Consider the following 22,248-nt stretch of genomic DNA (forward strand, 5'->3'; position numbering starts at 1 on the left):
CGAAAAAACGTGTATGGTAATGATTTAAGAGTGAGAACAACATTTAGCGGCGGACTGGCCGAGGGTACCATATTCTCGTAGATTAGACGTTAATTAATTAATACCGGGTGGCATATACAGGTATACTCTGAATGGAGTGCTTAAAACACCTTATCTGCGATCGATATGGCAGAGCAAGCATTGGCAGTATTCCTCACTAACTAGGAGACACAAAAGACATGTGTATACTGAAGTAGTGTGTGTACATTATTTTAGATACAAAGTTTGGGTAGTTTTTCTATATTGATGAAAATTAAGAAAAAATAATGAAATAAGAAACGAGTTAAGTTAGACAGAATGTGAAGTTACGTGTTCATTTTGACAGCCTCTGACAAATATATGACTGGTTTTTACTAAAATATATATTTTTAAGAGAAACATGATGATCCTCTATATACAGTGTGTACATTTTTTATTTCGTATTTTCTTTACTTTCTGTATAAAATATTCTATGGCATACATGTAAAAAAGTATATTTAGGGTATAGACCCTTGCGCATGTGTGATTTTAAAACGAATCATTAGTGAAAGTTTTTGATTTTACGACTTTTGAAAAAAAAACAGATTCTACAGTTATTATCAAAGTATATATATTATCAGATATTTAGATAGTATTATCTAAATCTCTGATGTTATCGAGTTCTTGGAGGTATAAGTTATTAAGTTTAAAAAAAATACACCTATGAGCAATTTAAAATGATAGATTACTAATTGATTAGTTTTACTTTCAGCTTCTTGTTCCAAATTTGGTATTAACAGAAAAGTGATATACTCATTAAACACGGAAAATGCAAAAAAAAAAACAAAAAAAAACAAAACAACAACATATTTTCGGAGTGCGCACTGCGCGGAATCCATTTTAAACATATCGGACAGGAATCTTATCCAACTTTCCGAAAGAAACCCGATAATCAACGCCCTGAGGTCATGTTTCCTTAATTTACAAAGTTAGTTGGAACGTAACAATATAGTTGTTACGTTTCGGATTTATTTTTTTAATTTTTCGTTCATGATTTTATTATGCAAGACTCGGCAGAATTTTCTTTGTTTACTTCACATGCTTGAAAAAAATGGAAAAAACCATACCATTGTCACCCCACCATAAAACAAAACACAATGATACAAAATATAAAACTCGGTATGATAATGATTTTTTTTTTTTTTTTTTTTGGGGGGGGGGAAGTATTTTTGCTAATGCTTGGTGCAACAGTTAGTTTCTTTTTGAAAATCTCATTCGTAGGCAATCACAAGCAGCAGAGATTCTAATGGTATACTATCTAAATCTCTGCAAGCGTTGATCTTTACCTACGTATATTACAGACTTGTATATAGCATGACACTCTCGTATTTGGATTATGATTGCCATGTAACTAAGGCCAAAAAATGTCTGTTTAGGGTTACCCGACCGACCCTAATTTTTTACCGCCGACCCTATTTTTTCCACTTTTCTACGTCAAAAATGTTTAAAAAATTGTTGATTTTTTTTGGCCTAATACAAGTTAAAACTTTATGAATTTGGAAACATTTTTTGTTTATGTATTTCCTTTTTTCTGTTTTTCTTTCTGTAAATGATGGCGACAGATGCTTGTTTTAGATGCCATGTCGTGGATAGAAAGACGTTAAAAGCAACCATGAACAAAATGATTGTCATGTAGGCCTACCTGCGCGCACATGTTCGGGTTCTAAATATATATATATTATATGTATATTATGATAAATTGTAATCCCCTTCACTACATAATAATATATGAATAATCATTTTGACAGAACTGCCCTGTCAAAAGATATAATTTTTATGCTCACGTTTTTTTTTTTTTTTTTTTTTACTTATCATAAATATTTGTGAAATTCCGGACCATTACCGGACGTCGTTTTAATTTTACTTATAACTATCAACTCGAGTTATTTCCCTTGAACACATTCCAAGATGGATGACGGTTTGGATTTTGAGGGTACAACAACATCAAAGGCGTCTCGGGTACGAACAAAAGTCATTCATCAATAGTTTTGCTTTTCCAAGAAATCGAAATTGTATGGTTTATTCATATGTAGCAGATGGAGTGCATTTTATTCATTACACACGTATTAGTTGACAATCTATTTTTGTTTATATTGACAACCAACACAAACCAGTGACAGTGTGTACTGAGTATCGCGATACATACTCCAACAGTGTTTGAGGTATAGCACGATGAGACACTTTTAGCAAATTATGTAAAAAAAACGGCTGACCAGTCGACTCTCATGTTATGGGAGTAGGCGATACAGAACTACAGCAAAGCATTGGTATGGAAGTCAATGCTGGTGAACGAGTTCATGCATACAGTATCTTACTAAAATACAACAAAAAAAAATACATTAAACAGATTAAAAATGTTCTTTACGTTTTCAATTTGTTAGTTTTACCACAGGTACCTGGCTCGTTCTTTAAAAAATGACATGTTCTAGCACATAATATATTATGTACTGGTACATAATATATTATGTACTAGAACATGTCTTTATATTAAAAAACGAGCCAGGTACCTGTGGTTTTACATGTAACTGTTACATGTAAAACTTTGCATTATCATATGCATGTTACTGAACCTTATTCGGTGAATAGTCCATCTCAGGACCATCTGCTGCTTAGTGGGGATCAACCAGACCCAGAATATTGCTACATATCATTATGTGTTTAATGTATTTATGAAATGGACAATTTGATTTTGCAGTTGTACATGTCAATTGATTCCCTTGCATGTAATCGTGTAACAAATGTTCATTTGAGATCAGTTGACTGAAAGAATTTAGAGTATATTTGCTGATATTTTAGAGTGCCAAACAAGGACGAAGAGCTCAGCCGAAGGGAGTGACTCCACCAGATGCTCCAGCATTTGATGATGATTCTCCAAGGTCCAATAAACCAACAAAGAAATCACCAGAGGATATGGTAAACATGTTGCACCTGAGAATAATAATTATATTTAGGACTAAAATAGGACTATTTGTATAAAAAAAGTACAGAAGTAACATACATTATTATAATTGGTGTGACAAAAGAAACTGTGTTGACACTTATTATAGATACATGTATATATACCATTTATATGCTCTGTAAGTTCTCAGTTTTCATGTTAATTAATCTTAAAATCAATACCGGGTATAATACATATCCACAAGATATTTTTTTCATATTTTAGGGTGGCCCTCCAAAGCCATCAAGGGTGTCTGGCTGGGGAGAAGATGCTCCAAGAAAAAGGTACCATATCATGAGAAATTAATTGCCTTATTTATAATTTTATACATAAACATTAAAATTACTGTACATGTAGACACTCCAAAGATACTTATAAACACAAAACGTGTACTAGAACATTTCTCAAATTAATGTTTTTACATAGATCTACAAGTTCATGTCAGAAGTTTCTTCAAATAGTATTAATGTTTCATTCTTATTTTACATTCTATTACAGTCGGAAATTAGGAGAAGGTTTTGAACAGTTTGAAGAGTAAGTATCACTGTTTTTCCTGCAAATAACTTTATGGAACTTAACAATATGACTTGAAAGAGTAATTTCTTTTCACATTACAGACGTAATATGTTGTGGAAACTTTGTATTGTAGCTTTTAGGAAAAACATTGTACTGGATATTGTTATGTTGTATTTCAAGTTGTGACCATAGATTTAGAATACTGTTACTGTATTTACATATGTTGTGATGTTTGTTGTGGTAGTTTTGTGGATTACTGATAGCTCTTTCATACTTGGTATATGTATATCGTACTTTTGTAAATTGATCCTTTCAAGGTATAGATGTAGAATGGATTTTAGAGGGTGGGAAAGAAGAAGCAGATAAGGCTATAGGAAAATGAAAAGGTTAGCATATAGATATTTGTACAGTTCTATAATATAGAAAATCATTCTTTTGATCAATGTTGTGGCCGATATCCTGTTCCCTTTCCTTATATCTTAGTTAGTATATTTTCTGGGCAGAAAAATAATATGCTGAGAATTTGATAAATTGTATTAATTGTATTCTTAGCATTAAACTGCTTATATCAAAAGTAATATTGAAAATAATAATGAAAAAACACTTTAAGTAGATATACTGCATAATCAAATTCCTGATTTGGTCTAAAACATAACATTCTTAGTCAGTGTTTTGTCAGTACCGTAAGTATACTTATGGCTATAAAAGTCTAACTTATGTTGAATCCTTCATTTCATAGACTGTTTCAAGTAGATGTTTGGTCTTGTAATAAGTTTAGAAATGGATGGAGTGTCTATGTTTGGTTTGAATTCCTGTGGATATAATTTAGATACAATATATCTAAAAACTGGATATAATTTGGATATATTCAACATTGTCAAGGACAAGAGATAACTGGCATGGCTGACTTGACACATGCATGGAATCATTGATGTATGACTGTAGTTTAGATGTTTCTTATAATGTTGGAATGTTGTAGTATTCACACGTGGACTTGTAACGTAACAGCTAATAGACAAGCATGAATAGATACAAATCAGTGCCATTCACTTATTCACTGGAAGGTTTAAAGGGATAAAATCTGGATCTGAGCATTAGGAAGTCCAAAAATAGTTTAGCAGAGAAAAGAAATTATATACATGATATACTGTTGGATGATGATTAACCCAATGAATTAATTCAACATCATTATACACTTCTCATCTGAAGTTGCTTACCAATGTCATATTGTTTATGTAGCCCATTGAATTTTGAGCTTGATTTATATTTCATAGCTGTGTGAATTGTACATATAATTCATTAATTGACATACATGTATACGTTTCTTGTAAACCTTAATGAAATTGAATATATTACACCTTACTGTAAAATAATATTTTGAGACTACATTGAACTAACGGGCCATTTCTTGTCCTTCACCTTTTTGTTCCAGCAAACAAAAGTAAGCTGCATGTTTTATAAACTGGTCGTAAGGCTGGTCAGCAGACAGCTTATTGCCCCTTACTCCTTCCTAACATCCCATCATAGCTAGTGATCATAGTACACCCAGTAGCATGGCTCACTGCTGCAGTGGCAACACAATCCTGACACATTGCTTCATCCACTAAGGTTTCATTTAAGACTCTGTAACTTTCTAGTGTTCCTGTGCTAAAAATGTTGTTAACCTACTCTATTGTGTCCTGTGCTTGTCATTACGTCCCCTGCTTGTCTTATGTCTTCCCTCTGTCTGTATTCCTCTGGTTGTTCTGTGTGTCAACCCTTATTATCACTCATGCCTTGGTCGTCTGGTTTTCATTTATGTTTGTGTGATATGCCTCATCCTGTTGTTAATATCCTCATTCTATGTCTCCTTTGGTTTACTGTACCTTTTAGTAGTCTATGTGTGTGCCTCCCTACTGTTTTGTGTGCCTTCTTTAGTTTTTATGTGCCCCTCTCTCCCTTTACTGTGCCCTGTTTAGTAGTATATGTGTGTGTCTCCTTCCTCCCCTTATTGTGCTCCCCTTTTCTGACACCCCTGATTATGTGCCCTTGCCATGCCTCTCCTGGTTGTTTGCTCCTTTTCCAGTATTCCTTCCTGTATGTTCTCATGTTGTTTGTCCCTGCCTGTGTCTGTCCTGGTTGTTTACCATCTTCCTGTACAGATTTATCTCCCCTTGTGTGTGCCCTGTTTTTACTGCCTCTAGGTTGTGTGCCTACCCTGGTTGTCTCCCCTGTTGTAGTTCATTGTGCATGTCCATATGATAAGGTTTATGTGTGTCATGATATCGTTCTTCATAATATATTCAAATAAAATGTGGTTGTTCATATTGATTATCTTCATAACAAAACTTCACCAGAAACATTCCTAGTGTGTACATGTAACTACACATGTTCCATTCTAATTTGTAATGTTATACACAGTCAACCAATCCCAATCATTCTAAAGATATACATGTATTATGAATTTGTATATTGTAGAGTTATCTGCCCTTGTAACGATTGTCATATCATGTATTTGTGATTGCAGCAATTTTTGCTCATAAAATTATGAGGTGACAATCGATACCTACACACACTCTGTAACAATATGTATATGTCTACATATAAATATATGTGTATTGTACAAGTGTGTCTAATATAGAACCTATTATGCATGATTCCGAGCCTTGTGTGGCTACTGTATTATCATCTTCATTGTTATAGGTATACATCATATGCACATTATAATCACTTTGATATACATGCATGTGATGCTAATCTCTCCTTTTTTGGTCCAGTGAACAGGATATTCTGTTTGGAATTGATGATGATTTTAGGTAAAGCTTAAATCTGCACTGGCCCACTAGCTGTAGTGCAATATTCCCTGGTGTTTGTGTTGTTCAATCATAATATTGTCTGCACCAGTCATCACAGCCCTGATTTTACCACACTTACATTTGGTGTTACCACATGTGGTGCCATATCAGACTCAGTGCTGTGTGTGGAATCGTACTGGTGCCACATGTGGTGACATGGTACCACCAATCAGATACTGAGTGGATACTAATTTTTTGTTCACTTTGATTTAATGTATACACAATTAGTAATATTTATTACTGTTGTTTTATATGGTGTCCTGACTTAGATATCTTATTTATGTTCTATGCAAAAAGGTTAAATACATTTTCTTTTGTTAAAAAATATACATTGTATATTGTTTTCTGTTTTTTTTCTAAAAAATTTATGTGTCTGGGTAATCAAACTAAAATTATATTGTATTAACATGATAATATAGTTCAGATGAAATTAGCTATTGATACAGTGTTTAGTAAAACTGCTTATACCTAACCTAGACTAGTCTTCAGACCCTAATTTGTTGATAAGACTTTCACAGCAAAGTTCTTTACTAGATTATCTCCCCTAGAATCATACATGTAGTTGAGACAACAATAATCAAGCTAAATTTTAGGGACGTTTTCAATATTCTAGAGACTTGTGGCCAGTCTATACCTAGCTCTATTTTATACTGAGGTTCCAATCATTGTTTAGATTTCCAAATGTTATGCTAATTTATCATTTAATTAAGTTTGTAATATCAACTTTGTGAACCTGTCAAAGCACTCTTAAATTTTACATAGAATGTTGACGTGTATTTTGAAATATATCTATTTGCATACTGCAACACAATACAGTAATATACAATACATAACAATGTAAACACAGTTGATAATAATAATGTCACATATCACAATGGTATTTATTGGGAAATAGACACAATATGTTTTAAATCATTACCATGGTGGTGGTCAAACTAAGAACATTTTGTGTATAGAAAATAGGAATTTCTTTGATTGGCTTACTGACATCTTGTGCTTGTACAGAATGTAGTTGTAGGTGTTGAGTAGATAGGGGCACAGGATGAGAATTGTTGTTAATTTTGTTTGTTTGCTTGAGATGTTCTGTTGGTAATGGATAAGTACAGTAGTAGTATAGATCCAGTAGATTGTTACCCAGGTTGTGTGGCTGACCAAATACTTTTATTTTACAGGATTTACATGTCAATTTACAATTATCAAAAGGTTTCAATCCCTCACATATAACAAATCCGGTGTTCCTAATACATTTTTGTATGTGCTTTAGATATATAGTTTAGTTACCATTGATGGTAATATCTCTTTCAGATATTTAAAAAAAAAAATACGATGGGTTTCATATCATTCAAAAAAATGAATTATGAATAATACTTATAAACAGGATTGTCCAGTCCAGAATATTTATAAAATTCATCTAAATGGTTTACTATATGTACATAATTTGCTTTGATTCAGTTGTGTAATATATATATCATATGTTATAATTTCATTCTACAACTATCAAAAAGATTTGCACAACTGTATTATGATCTTTTAGTGCTTATTAGATATCTGAATCAATGTCTAAATGCCATCTTTATCAACTATAAAGCACTTGGTAATCTTTTGCAATGCTTCAAACAGCAATGAGTTGTAGTTATTCAATTCTCTATCTAATCTAGGACAGAAACAAAGTTGATACTTAATTAATGTATTGATCATACATGTAATGGTTTTAAAACATGATTTTGAACATTTACGCTTGCTTATTCTTTACTGCAGTTTTAATTACCTGTATTTGATTTCTTGAACAATGTTATAAAATATTGTGGGGGGGGGGATAGAAATGAAATCGCATTTTTAGGTGAATTCGATATACCATTTCTGTACTGTATCATATTTGCAGCAGCAGAAGGTTTGAAATATGTTGTCTATTCTACACTTCAGCTCTGTTTTTGACTTTCGTGTAAAATACTTTTATGGAACAGACTTTATTATTTGTATTGATCAAATGTAAAAAACAATCAGAACCTAAATGTGAAATAAAGATTAGGCAAATAAAACTCTCAGAAATGTTTTAGAGAATGTTCAATATAAATCTTAATAGTAATTCAAATGATTGCTTGCATCACCAAAAAAATGGTATACCATAATGTGTTGATATCAACTACTGATGAGCTAAGGGAAACAATTCACATAACATTTATATATGTAACAGTTCCATGTGAACTCCACTAACTGTAGAGACAGTCTGATTATTTTGCTGTGTTAGAGATGGGTGTGGTCTAGCTGTGTGGACTGTCATAGCAGCAGATTATACCTTCTTCTCAATATCAAGAGTTTTTAGAGTTAGTGATTATTGATATTAGTTAAAATGCAATGTTCATGAATACTTAGGTCTGGTAAGTAGATTTATCTTAATTATGAAATTGCTTTTAACCTAAATCATGTATTTTATTATGATCATGATGAGTTCCTACATATTATGTGAAGATTTCAGAATGACTGGAGAGCTGTCTGTTGATTTATGCATTAATATTAGGAAATTTCTCTGTTAACAGTGAACGACTACGTCCCAAAAGTCCAGACAATGACTCAGATAATGGTATGTCCACCAATTTATGCTTTAGCATTTGTCATCTTGATATTCTATTCATAACACACAAAAAACCCAACTTTTTTTTTTTTCTTTTTTTTTTCTAAAAAAGTGCAGGAATCTATTTTACTATTATATATGCTTTAAATGCTCCAAAATCTATGAATACAAAAGTTTTAGAAATAGTGTGACTAAAATATATTGTTTGCGTGCATGTGTATAGTTCCTGTTAGGAATTAGTACATCACGTGACAGAATACTGCATTCTGATTTGCTACACACATGGCTACTATTTGCAATAGTGCCCGAGCAAGCGGGTACTATTGAAGTGGCGCGAAATTGAACGTGAATGTATTGTGATGTCACCATTACATGACGTCATTATAACGTTGCGCTTCGATCAAGACGTCAAGATGTTGGACAGGCTGTTGTGTGCGGGGATGGAAGCAAATGTTGCTTTTCTACAGAAGACAGTTCACTAATGTTCTACATTGTTCTACTTTAAATTTTCATGAAGCTGAATCCCGTTTTTATAGAATTCCATATTTCTGCCGCAATTCATATGTTGTACTTTTATTGTAACAACGTGGTGTGGAAATGAAGATAGCGTTGCGAGGTATCGCTTGACGTGCTTCTATTACGATGACATGAAAAACGGTCTCATGTCTGGGTGATGTACTGAACCCATTATGGCCTGGTTGAGAGGGCACTATTGCCTCATAGTATTGTCTCATGATGGGATAGTGCCCTTGCCTTCGGCTCAGGCACTATTCCATCCCTCGACAATACTATTAGGCAATAGTGCCCTCTCAACCAGGCCATAATAGATAAATAGTTACGCACGTTGATAGACAATACTTTGTGTTTTCCAGAAATTCCTGTGATACCTGACCTAGAGGACCAACAGGATGAGGATATAACTTCTTCCATTGCTGTAGCTCCAAAGTAGGATCTACAAACCATATAATTAGTCTGCCTTAACAAATACACCATATAATTAGTCTGTCTTAACATATACACCATATAATTAGTCTGCCTTAACATATACACCATATAATTAGTCTGTCTTCACATATACACCATATAATTAGTCTGCCTTAACATATACACCATATAATAAGTCTGCCTTAATATATACACCATATAATAAGTCTGCCTTAATATATACACCATATAATTAGTCTGCCTTAACATATACACCATATATTTAGTCTGCCTTAACATATACACCATATAATTAGTCTGCCTTAACATATACACCATATATTTAGTCTGCCTTAACATATACACCATATATTTAGTCTGCCTTAACATATACACCATATAATAAGTCTGCCTTAACATATACACCATATAATTAGTCTGCCTTAACATGTACACCATATATTTAGTCTGCCTTAACATGTACACCATATATTTAGTCTGCCTTAACATATACACCATATAATTAGTCTGCCTTAACATATACACCATATAATTAGTCTGCCTTAACATATACACCATATAATTAGTCTGCCTTAACATATACACCATATAATTAGTCTGCCTTAACATATACACCATATAATTAGTCTGTCTTAACATATACACCATATAATTAGTCTGCCTTAACATATACACCATATAATTAGTCTGCCTTAACATATACACCATATAATTAGTCTGTCTTAACATATACACCATATAATTAGTCTGCCTTAACATATACACCATATAATTAGTCTGCCTTAACATATACACCATATAATTATTCTGCCTTAACATATACAATTATAAAGCATGTGTTTACAAAGCTCTCAAGACTCATTTGATATGACATGGCCAAAACATTCCTTGATCTACAGGTATTACAATCACAAACGCTCTCTTCTGAAGAGAGCGTTTGTGATTGTAACCCCTCAAGATCGAGAATGAGCTAAAGCATATATTTAATTTAAAATTAGTTTGAATAGATGTGTTATACAATGTCTGTTTTTGGTAAAAGCCATTAGATTGAAATCATCTGTTCATGGTTTCGTTTTCCATGTACTACTCTTGAACGGCAACAGAGGTAACAAGCTACGATCAGATGATTTTAATCAGATTGTGGTGATAGTAAATGATAAATGTCATCAGATTCATTAAAGTAATCAGAAGGTTATCGCTGAATCAAATAATGCTGTACAAAGTTATCTGGTTTTATAACATGATGCAGGAAAACAATGAAGTATAATAAAATGCTTCATTACAGTGTTGCTGTAAACAGGGTGGCTACGTACAGAGAATTGGACAACGATCTTCTGAGGCAGGCAGCATTCCTTACACTGGTAACATTCCTACAGTCTTTTTCTCTCATTCTCTCCTGGAATTTCAGAATAGACTGGTCTAGTCTTTAATTTAGAAGAGTCTAAATGTGTCTTCAGGGGTGAATGAGTTTATTCACTTATGAAGGGAATGATAAAATATACATGTTCACTAAATTATGATTTGCTTACATTATTTGTCATAATAAAGCACAGCATACATCCCTGTATGGGAAGGCCATTATTTTAAGTTCTATACCAAAAGAAATACTGTTTGTGTGTTGATGATTAGTGATTGGATTTTTTTCTGAAAGATAGAGATATAATTTTACATAGATGCAAGGTAGAAAAGGACTTCTCTGCCAAGTTATTTTGCTTCCTGATTGGTGCTATGATATAAATACTTATGTTAAATGCTTGACCTACCTTTATACCAGTATCTATAGACTTAAGTGAACTAAAGAAGGCTTTATTTTCAGGATAATGAGATTGATCTGAAATTACTGACAAAGTCTTTAGCAACAGAGGCTGACTTGGTTGAGGTAAGGTCTTCTTGGTAGGTTGTGTGATGTACACACTGGGGCTTGGGCAGGTTATGTGTTGTAAACACAGGGACTTGGGCAGGTTGTGTTTTGTAAACACAGGGACTTGGGCAGGTTAAATTGTGTTTTGTAAACACAAGGACTTGGGCAGGTTGTGTGTTGTAAACACAGGGACTAAGGCAGGTTATGTTTTGTAAACACAGGGACATGGGCAGGTTTGTGTGTTGTAAACACAAGGGACTTGGGCAGGTTATGTTTTGTTAACACAGGGACTTAGGCAGGCTATGTTTGGTAATACAGGGCCTTAGGTTGGTTATGTTTTGTAAACACAGTGACTTGGGCAGGTTGTGTGTTGTAAACACAGGGACTTGGGCAGGTTGTGTGTTGTAAACACAGGGACTTGGGCAGGTTGTTTGTTGTAAACCCAGGGACTATGGCAGGTTGTGTGTTGTAAACACAGGTTGCTTTGGTAGGTTGTGTGTTGTAAACACAGGGCCTAAGGCAGGCTGTGTGTTGTAAACACAGGGACTTGGGCAGGTTGTGTGTTGTAAACACAGAGACATGGGCAGGTTGTGTGTTGTACACACAGTGGCCTGGGCAGGTTGTGTGTTGTACACACAGGGACTTGGGCAGGTTGTGTGTTGTAAACACAGGGACATGGGCAGGTTGTGTGTTGTACACACACGGACTTGGGCAGATTGTGTGTTGTAAACACAGGGACTTGGGCAGATTGTGTGTTAAAAACACAGGGACTTGGGCAGATTGTGTGTTGTAAACACAGGGACTTGATATATTATGATTAGCCAGAATGAATCTAGAGAATGCTTGTGATTTGGAAATCTGACCTGGGGATTTTAATCTTGATCAATTTTAGAGTTTAGAGGTTTTGAACTGTTCTTGTGGAGGCCAGTACATTACGTTTAGAACAAGATTATGCATTTATGCATTTCGTACAATCAAGTTTACAAATACTATTTACTGCAGTTGTTATTCAACTCTATCCATTTGTTAAATTACACATATTTCATTTCCTATTTCTTAACTGCCTCTGTGTAAACATTGATTTGTTTTATAAAGTTTACGATGTGTAACATATTACAAAATGAAATTAATTAGGTGATATATTGTAGAAAATTAATTGGTTTATCATAATTTGCAAGTTGTATGGTAATTAAGCATTGGTTGTGTCCACAGGAAGATAAACCGTGGGATTGGGACCGACTGTTCACAGAGGTCACATCGGAAATCCTCTCACAGATGGAGAACACAGAGGAACCGGAAGCACCAGAACAACAGCAGGCTTTATAAGGACTGTTTTTAATCTTTGTCGGACTCCATATGTGTGTGTCCAAACATTCCAATGGACAACTGCCAGATTGACGTTTCAAAGTTATAAAGCAATACATGTCAGATCGTTTAATTATTTGATTAGTTGTTGATACTGACTTTACTGAGTGATCCGTCCATATTATTACAAGAGTGCTCACTCTGTTTTGTAAACTTCAGTTCAAATCTCATTGATGTAATTATATACAATGTATATATAATAAAAATTGTATCTGTACCATACTTTCGGTATGTATGTATTTATGCGAGTGTGGGAGTATGTTATATGAGCGATATGTAGACTGTCGGTTCGAATAAACAATATTAAATATAATCATGTTGATAGTGTTATTTGTCATATAGAGATAATTAAGCCACAGGCATTTGGCTCTATAGATATTTTCTCTCTCTCTCTCTCTCTCTATATATATATATATATTTTTATACAATGACTTTCCTCTTGTACATTCACCATTTCATGATGGCTCTTCAGGAATATGTTTATTTTTCAAAGAAATTAATGTTTCACAGTACTAGTATTACATACCTTGAATACACTGGATGACTTCAATGCTGGTCGGTCCCCTCATCAGGTGGATCCTCCTTCCTTAGAAGATTCAGCGCTTTCCATAACATCTTCCAGTGTTGTGCCACTTCAGAGTTGACCTCGGGCGGCGATTTCAGTCTTACTGCCATTCGTCACCTTGTGACTTGCAATGTTGCTGATGACCAAGCCACTTCTCTTCCCTCTTTCTTCAGATCCAACTGGAAGCAACATCTGCCTGCCTGCTTACTGCTGCTATCAGGTTCCTCCTGTCTGTTACATTTGTCAATACTAGATATTTTAAAGGCTCTCCATACTGATTGACCTGGGAAACCCTAGCATCTGACCTCTTTCGGTAGGCACCATGTCTTCCATCCTTGATGTTGGCATTCCTCCACCTGCTGCTCCTATTCATTGGCTTCCTCCATCCTGTCTTCCCATGGTACAGTTTGTTCCACCATGACTACCTGCTTAGAGCTGCAAGACTACGACACAATGTCTGGGCGGAGTGGTGTTGATTTTGTCACCTCTGCTGGGAAACCCATCCTCTGCTGGATATCTGCCCTCATTTCTCAGTCTCCTGCTGTTGCCAGTATCTCGCCACAAACTTTGGTCCCTTTTGTTAACGTTCACTTTTTCGTCCTTGCACGGTCTAGACTTGTTGCTACCTCCTTAACATTTATTTATAGAGAAAAATAATTTCGCTATCCTAGTACAGTATATTTGCAAAAAAATATCTTGGGATTTAACATCTGCACCATGTATGTTGAAACTAATTTCCATTCAATTTTTTAAATCCAAAATGTTAATCTTCCCAACCTTATTTTGAAATGGAAATTGTGATATTTTAAAGAAAACAGCCTTTTGGTCTTTCAGATTATCACTTGTTGGCTCGCCTGGTTTAAAAAAGGACCAACTCCATACTGTGGCATCTGTCGTCGGTCCATTAACAATTTAAAAAAAAAAATCTACTAAGAACTGCTAGTCATAAATTATTAAAATTTTAACTGGTTGCATCCCGATTTGGTGGGGACTCAAAATTGTACAAATGGTTAAATGGTTGGGCGTGAGGGGGAGGGCCAAAAATTTGGCAATGTTCATAAACGACTTCTTTTCTGAAACTAATATAAAGGATATCACTACATGCAGTCATTTATGACTCACTGGTAGCAGCCCTATGGGGTGGGGACTCAATATTGTACATACACTGTATATGATTTGGCTGCACCCCTTGGTGTATGTTTGACCTTTTAACATAAAAATCGTGTTTGATCTTGACTATCCTATGTGTATTGACCTTGAGACAAAAAATTGTGTGTGATCTTGACATCATTAATGTGTTTAACCACGACTTGTGTTTGACCTTGACATAAAAATTGTTTGACTATGACTATTATGCTCGACCTTGGCATCATAAATGTTTGATCATGATTATTGTGTTTGACCTTGACACCAAAATCTGCGTTTGACCATGACATCAAAAATTGTGTTTTTGTTTGATAGTGCTCAAAACCTAAATTAGGCAGTACCGGTAGATTAAAAAAGAACAGAAAACATTATTTTGGATAATTTGGTATTCTCACTCTACAAAATGAAGATGGCAAAAATCCTTAATAATTTAACCTAAATTGTTATCAAGTTTGAAAGATAGAAAAAATTTCCATTGATCAGTGTACATGTATGTGTTATTACAACATCTTAGTTATAAGTTATAAGTATAGTTTTAATTGCCTCATTAACTTCAACTTGTCAAGTTTTGATCTGTAAAGTTTTTCTTCATGCACACAAATAAATGTTTTGAACCTGTTATCTATATGAGTCTTAATTTCTACGCTTTGCATTTGGTTAAAACATTACTTAGACAGCAATCGGAGTGTTTTTTGTTATTTTATTACACAAGTTATACACAGTTACCTCAATGGCAGATATTTTTACAATCACATAAATATCACATACAAATTCATTGTATTTACAAGTAAATTTCACAGCCATGAAAAACATTACACTTTAATAATGTTTTTTGGACGGATTTGAAATCAATTTAAAACATGCAAGTTCATATTTAAGTGAAATGCTTTAGTTCAAATGTGTATGTTACAGTTTAATCTATTTTTTATACCTTTATGCTCTGCATTTACAAACCATGATGTACATTGTTGAATACACAAGTTCATTATGGTAAGAAAATACAGTCAACTATAATTTCTTAAATCTTGCGTGAACGATAAAATTTTACTCTAATATAATACAATATTATGTGACATTCATTGTCTTTAATCTGAAATGGCTTAATTCAGTCATAATTGAAAAGCACACCTTTTAACCAACAAGACTCAAAATGGACACACAAGATTGTATTGTTAAAAAATTGTTTGAAAGACACTTATTCACATCACTAATTGTCGCTCAGCATTAATAATGTGTAGTATGACATCACAGCAAGCACTGACTGTGAATCCAATAAAGCAGTCCTATTGCTGATGTTTGTGGCTTTGATGAGAGGTGAACTTAGCCGTGGTCATCGATATGTCCAGTTTGGTGTCCTTAATCCATAGGTAGATTTACCATTGGTCACACTTGGCCTTGTGAGTACGTGTCATTTAGTTTGTCAAATATCGGGATCGGTGGAACCAGGGTCTTGAAAGGCTGAAATTAAAAGATAAAAAAAATCTTTTACTGGAGGAAGATGTGACTAAACCATTACTGAACAAATAATTCTCATGTTTAAAAGTGTGTTTTTCTGTTAAGTGCAACATTTGAATTGTATTTCAAAGAAATTTGACCATTATATGGAAAGAAATATCTGAAGCCATCTTGTATACTTTGTACAAATGTGTATTATTTGCCAAATAAACATTTGATAATGCCCCAATCAATGAAGCATTAATGTACAAATTTTGACAGACATATTGATTAATACATATTTGAATTCCTCCTGCAGTTATGACTATCATTGTACAATGAACCCGGTGTTGCTCAAAAACTAATCTTCCACAGGTACCGGGTACATCATACTGGTATCAATGATACTTAAACCACAGAACACAAAATCATACTGGACCCTCCACCAATTATTATTCACACTGTTAAAAAGCAAAGCTCCAACAACATACAAGCACATATCCTTGTTACACAGTAACATCTACATTCTGTCTTTGGATATAAGAGTTACCTCCCATGCAGAAAGATATCTTTTGTGACGTCAATATCTGTGAGCGAATTCATGTCACTTTTACAGAAAATGTTGACGTTACAATCGCTAACATGACATCACAATTGATATCTATCCACAAGGGCTGATAACTCTGTAATATGCAAATTAGATATTTACAAGTAAGATGTATGTATTCCAGTAACATACAAGCACAATGGCATCTATATGTATTTACTCTAGTGTGAAACTAAATACAATTGTCAGTTACATCAGCATAGACATGTATATACATCAACAAACACAATACATCGTATAACAGATATGTTTTCATGCACAGCCACCAGTGTGCATGCCCATTTACCACATCTGTAAATGAAAACCTACACGGACTTCATACATGGCACAACAGCCATGCACAAGACTTCAGCACGACAAATTGTTGCATTATTTTTTGTGTTTTCCCCTTCTTTTGCCCTTTTTTCACCATTAATATTATAATTCAGATAATTTTCTGTGTTTTTGGTCCTTCTTTTGCCCTTTTTTGCACCATTAATATTTTATTTTGCAGTATTTCCTCTTTAAAAGAACAAAAGATGTCAGCCAATTCACAAAGATATTGGTCTTGTTTTGTCTAATAATGAATACCAGTACCAAAACTGCATTAGGACACAAAGTCCTTATTGTTTCATTAGGTTTTAATAACATTTGATAAATATCGTGCAGTAAAACAATTTGTCTGACTTTTGATTGATTCACAATTACATTAAAACTGAGCATACACATAGCCATACACATCCATTTCAACAACAGTGTTCACCATATACCACTTAAAAACCAGTGTAAATATTTGCCTTCTATTTCATTGTATCTCCATCATTTCTTGTGGGGTCTGAAAATCAGGTGTAATATTGGAGGCATGCATATTCAAAAAATATAACCTATATATCTGTAGTTCTTATTTATACCTAATGTATACATTCCATTTAGTATACAGCACAGTTAGACATAAATGTAAGATAGATACTATGATACTATAATTTAACAAACATCTAATATACATCAAAATAATTGAGTTATCAACATCTAATAAATACAAATTTGCAGTCCGTCAAAACAGCATTTACATTTTGAGAAAGTTTTCCAATCATCATTACAACAGTTTCAAATTTTGTGGTGGTTAACTTTTCCAATCAAATTAGATTATTTTATACTTGTTACCTTGGAGACAACATGTTTGTCGAGGAACTCCTCTCGGTAGAAACGTGTACCGAAGGGCAGATGTCCATATTGTGATGTTGTGTGCAGCATAGGCTCGTATTTCTGATCCTTTCTTGAGAATGGTACAAATCTAATAGGATATACAAAACATGAGATGTGAGAAATGTTTTCATTCAGATATGGTGATCATCAAATAGGAAAAGGGGAATTCAACTGAGACTGGTCTGATAGATTGCAATATTTACAGCCAGGGTCATTTACAGTCTGTAAGGTTTATAGGTGAAGAAAAGATGGAGTATGTGGAGAAAAACCACTGACCAGCAATCAGTAACTGGTAACAGGGAAGGAACACTCTATGCACTATACAGTGAAACCTTACTATAAAGACCAGATGAAAAATAGTCTTTAATGCAGTCAGGTTCTTCTTTATACACAGGTTGAATTGTGTTAAAATTGGTCATTTAGGACCCTAGAAAAATTATCTTAATAATCAGGTTGCTTTATACAGAGGTGGTCGCTACGGCATGTTTTACTGTACCACAAGTGTACTTATATTCAGTTTTGGAAATCAAGCCTTGAATAATACAAATATCCTGGTAACGTACATGTTGTCGTTGAGTCGAGTGACCCACTCCTCTGCCTTCATTGTCTGCCTGGCCTCTTCCAGAGCAGTAAATGAGGTTGATACACGTAACGTCTGCTGGAACGGCTTGTAACGCTGCTTCTGTACATCTGCTGGATCTCGGAATGGTCCCTGAAGGTAAAAATATGGAATTGTAGAAGAACAGTTAAAATTACACATCCCTGTCGAGTGCACGGACCAGAAATTGAACCCAAGTATCCACAGCTCTTAGTAACTGACTGAACCAAAGAAGCATGCTCTGTCAGCTGAGTGACAAAGACTGTATTTAACACTATTTACAAACTACACTTACCCACTCCTTTTTCAGAATAATAATGTTGAGGGTAAAAAAAACCTGCACTTATCTTCTTATTATTAATATTCAAAATGTATCTTTTCTGTTAGTCTTTGAGATAACTACCTGTGGTTTTTGTGAAAGGGGAGGTAACTGCTTTGGTTTCGGGAGATCATAACTTCTGCACACTGGATCATATGGGTCCTGATCAGGGTACTTCTTTTTGTGTACTAAAGGTTTGACGCTCCTCAGGATGTATTCCTTTTCTGAAGGATACCTGTTGATAGACATGAAGTTTAAAAAGAAAGTTAATCCACATCATAAAAGTTTATATACATGTATTCTTTTACATCAATTTTAATGCAATCTGTCACTCTTACTTTACAAAGAAGCACTGTTAAAGGTTCTCAATGGTGTATTTTGATTCTCCTAAAAGCCAAAACTTGTTCATTTAATAGTTCACCAGAAATGAGATAAAGATAATCAAACATAAATAATTCTTATTAAATTGGCTCCATCCAGTGCCAGTGAGGCCTTGCTAACACTCACGGTAAGAAGGGTGAGTTGAAGATCCCAGGGATGACCTCTGTGCTGATCAGGTAATGGTACTTGCGTGCCTGGTGCTCCCTCCTCTTGGCTTCCTCCTCCTCCATCTTCTTGTGTGCTATCTGTTCCTGTTGTTCTGCATATTCCTCCAGCTCGCTCCTAAAAACAGTTTTGTTTATATTGTACAAGATACAAGCAATAGGGGTAAAACAGATCACACAAGGTATAGTAAAGACAGCCTACATACAATACACAAGATCATGGGATACATTTGTATTTTATTTGTAAAACACAGTTAAATCTTTCTGTAGAGACTACCCAAGGCAAAATTAGTCTCAATAGACAAATGGTCTTAATGTACATGTCAAATTAGTGTTATAAATGGCCATTTTGGACCTTAAGAAAGTGGTCTTGATAAACAGGTGGTCTTTATACAGAGGTAGTTGTTTTTGTCAATTATATCCTTTTTTAATTTAGATTATGCATATCTTACTAATTAAAAGGCAAAAAATATTCTCTCTGCTTTCTTTTTTTACCTGACAATCTCATTTTTGATCTGTAGAGCTTCCAGATATCTCTTTCTGCTGTGATAGTTAAACACATATTTTCTCACATAATACCCTCTCCACATCTTCTGGATCTGGAAAAGAACCACAGACTAGTCAGATAGTGTAAACACAAGTATTAAACTCGTACAAACTGGTAGGGTGTGTTTTCATCACAGGCTAGATTGAAATTGTTCAGGAAAAATTATTTTAATCTCTCAGACAAAATCTATATTATATATATTACGATTTCATTATACAGAGAAATTCAAAAGATACTGATATACACTAAAGAATGCATTATAGGAATGTGTAACAGTCCAAGGTAGTCCTGTGTACCATCTTACCTTTGTTGCCTTTTCATTGTAGTGGTTCAGCTTCATTATAAGTACGCTATTCTGTAATGAAAGATAGAAAAATGACCATGTAAATTCATTCATGGTATGATGGAACTGTTTCTTTATGTGGACAGTCAACCTGTCTATTAAGACCACCCTAGGGTTGCCTGAATCATGCAGTCAGTCGTTATACAGATCTGTATTCTTCCTTGACATCCCTATAACAACAAGTGCTAGGAACTAAATAAAATTTAAAAAAAAAAAAAAAAAAACTATTTACTCACCTTAACCAGGACTCTGAAGTAACGACGCCCAAGATATCCTCGCCATCGTCTTTGAATTACATTGGCACTATGATTTAAATGTCTGCAAAATACCAAGGTATACAGAAATTTTCAGATAGTTTTAAGTCTAATTTTCTTTTATTATATTACACTTCATTATATATACACTGATAAAATTATTTAATTCCCAGCTTTTATAGATGTTGATAAACTTAATCTTATCTTTTCTAAAAATAAGCACACATGCATTCATTTTATGAAAACTTACATGAAATAATGCTGCAAAAGGCCTTAACAGATGAAGGTACAGTAGGTAGCTGATATTTAACCTAATCACTTTTGTCACAGAATTGATAAAGCAAATAAATCTTACGTTATATATGAACGTGTTCTGGATCCCCTGAACCATGCCTGGATTTTTAAGGAAGAAAGAAACTCCCTTTCACGTTGATTTTCAGCTTCACTGTTAAAATAAAATGTTATAATAAGTATTTGACTTTTTAACAGAACATTTTATCGAAAACAGTTCTATTTTAAATCATTATGTCTGTAAAACGTTAAACTGCTGACAACATATTCATTAATTGTGCAATAATTAATTTTTCAAATTATAAACTGACTAATAGCAGACAAGTGGCTGGCCATGCTGAGGCCGAACCAATGGAGTGGTCACCCATCCAAAAGCAGGTCAAGGCCGCACTGAGTCTGCTTCACTGCCTTATATATATAACGACACTCATCTACACAACCACAAAAGCTAGATGATGGAGTACATGTATGTAGCTGAAATGCCAAGTTCCATGTACCGTCACCACATAACCTAGCCTTAAAAATTACCTGGTATCTTGTATAAAGAAATTTTCAATAGCCTAAGATATACACATATATGTATGTGATTTGTTAATTACACTTCAGTTTCTAATATACATTACTCCCATAAGATGAGGGTCAACTTGTCTGAATAAGACATTAGACACAACGTAATGTTTCAAAAGTGTCTTGCCATTCTCTACAGGCTGTAGTTGTACCTCTAACATATACTATTTTAAGTCTATAAATGTACATTTTGATAGCAATGAATAGTGATGGAACTGTGGATATAATAAAAAAGTAGAATTCATTATAAAGACTGTTTCACTTTGTGTATATCACATGATTTATGAAACATTGACAGTTTGTTATATTGTTACACTACCTACATTGTACAGGTGTACTGTATGAACGGCATTAACGAACGATGATGTATCATACCCTGTAATTTCGTGTTGAAAAAGGGCAGTAAACCAATTTGTGTATTGAATGAATGTTAGTGATAAATGACATAAAACTAGGCCTAACATAAATATTTTGAGAATATTTTGATTGTAGGTCATCTCATGCCAGTCAAATAAATGTTAACAAACACGATTTACGTTTATCAAACGGTTATCGTAACTAGATAGTAACACCGACAGTCTTAAAAGAAATGCCATAAGGATAACAGAGATATCTTACTTTTTCCGTCGGTAAGACTCCTCGACAATTTGGTCGGTTTGGCGGTGGAGCCTCACCATTGCCGCCATATTGTATATTGTGTTGTTAGGAGTGACGTCACGAAATCTTTTTACCACATATATAAAATGACGTTTGATAGTA

The 22,248-nt window shown here is 34.1% G+C and overlaps 2 protein-coding genes across 4 annotated transcripts; one reads left to right on the forward strand and one right to left on the reverse strand.

Annotated features, from left to right (window-relative positions):
• Positions 1–1,877: 1,877 nt before the first annotated feature.
• LOC138318020 (intraflagellar transport protein 43 homolog A-like) lies at positions 1,878–13,401 on the forward strand. 2 transcript variants are annotated; one of them, XM_069260043.1, is made up of 10 exons: positions 1,878–2,016; positions 2,854–2,970; positions 3,221–3,279; positions 3,494–3,529; positions 6,268–6,306; positions 8,883–8,926; positions 9,790–9,862; positions 11,148–11,223; positions 11,679–11,741; positions 12,936–13,401. In XM_069260043.1, the coding sequence occupies exons 1-10, from the start codon at positions 1,966–1,968 to the stop codon at positions 13,047–13,049; spliced, it is 672 nt and encodes a 223-aa protein (XP_069116144.1). In that variant the 5' UTR covers positions 1,878–1,965; the 3' UTR covers positions 13,050–13,401. The 2 variants fall into 2 exon arrangements, with proteins under 2 accessions (XP_069116144.1, XP_069116145.1); XM_069260044.1 differs by lacking the exon at positions 6,268–6,306.
• A 2,081-nt stretch (positions 13,402–15,482) lies between these two features.
• Positions 15,483–22,217, reverse strand: LOC138318021 (spermatogenesis-associated protein 17-like). Of its 2 annotated transcripts, XM_069260047.1 has the most exons (11): positions 22,108–22,217; positions 20,987–21,076; positions 20,614–20,695; positions 20,339–20,389; positions 19,983–20,086; positions 19,450–19,605; positions 19,027–19,177; positions 18,589–18,737; positions 17,984–18,113; positions 17,617–17,654; positions 15,483–16,257 (listed from the first exon to the last, which is right to left on the reverse strand). In XM_069260047.1, exons 1-10 carry the CDS (start codon positions 22,173–22,175, stop codon positions 17,625–17,627), a joined length of 1,011 nt encoding a protein of 336 aa, XP_069116148.1. In that variant the 5' UTR covers positions 22,176–22,217; the 3' UTR covers positions 15,483–16,257; positions 17,617–17,624. The 2 variants fall into 2 exon arrangements, with proteins under 2 accessions (XP_069116148.1, XP_069116147.1); XM_069260046.1 differs by lacking the exon at positions 17,617–17,654.
• Between the last annotated feature and the right edge of the window lie 31 nt (positions 22,218–22,248).

Source organism: Argopecten irradians, chromosome 3 (genome assembly GCF_041381155.1).
Source record: "Argopecten irradians isolate NY chromosome 3, Ai_NY, whole genome shotgun sequence".
NCBI lineage: Eukaryota > Metazoa > Mollusca > Bivalvia > Pectinida > Pectinidae > Argopecten > Argopecten irradians.

Bases quoted from the DNA above. Each gene is read 5' to 3' on its own strand.
- LOC138318020 (XM_069260043.1), top strand. From the start codon at position 1,966: ATGGATGACGGTTTGGATTTTGAGGGTACAACAACATCAAAGGCGTCT. The intron at 2,971-3,220 runs GTAAACATGTTG...TTCATATTTTAG, and splicing joins AGAAATCACCAGAGGATATG to GGTGGCCCTCCAAAGCCATC. The intron at 3,530-6,267 runs GTAAGTATCACT...TTTTTGGTCCAG, and splicing joins GGTTTTGAACAGTTTGAAGA to TGAACAGGATATTCTGTTTG.
- LOC138318021 (XM_069260046.1), bottom strand. From the start codon at position 22,175: ATGGCGGCAATGGTGAGGCTCCACCGCCAAACCGACCAAATTGTCGAG. The intron at 19,178-19,449 runs GTGAGTGTTAGC...GTCTATCAACAG, and splicing joins TTCAACTCACCCTTCTTACC to GTATCCTTCAGAAAAGGAAT. The intron at 18,114-18,588 runs GTACGTTACCAG...ATATCCTATTAG, and splicing joins ACTCGACTCAACGACAACAT to ATTTGTACCATTCTCAAGAA.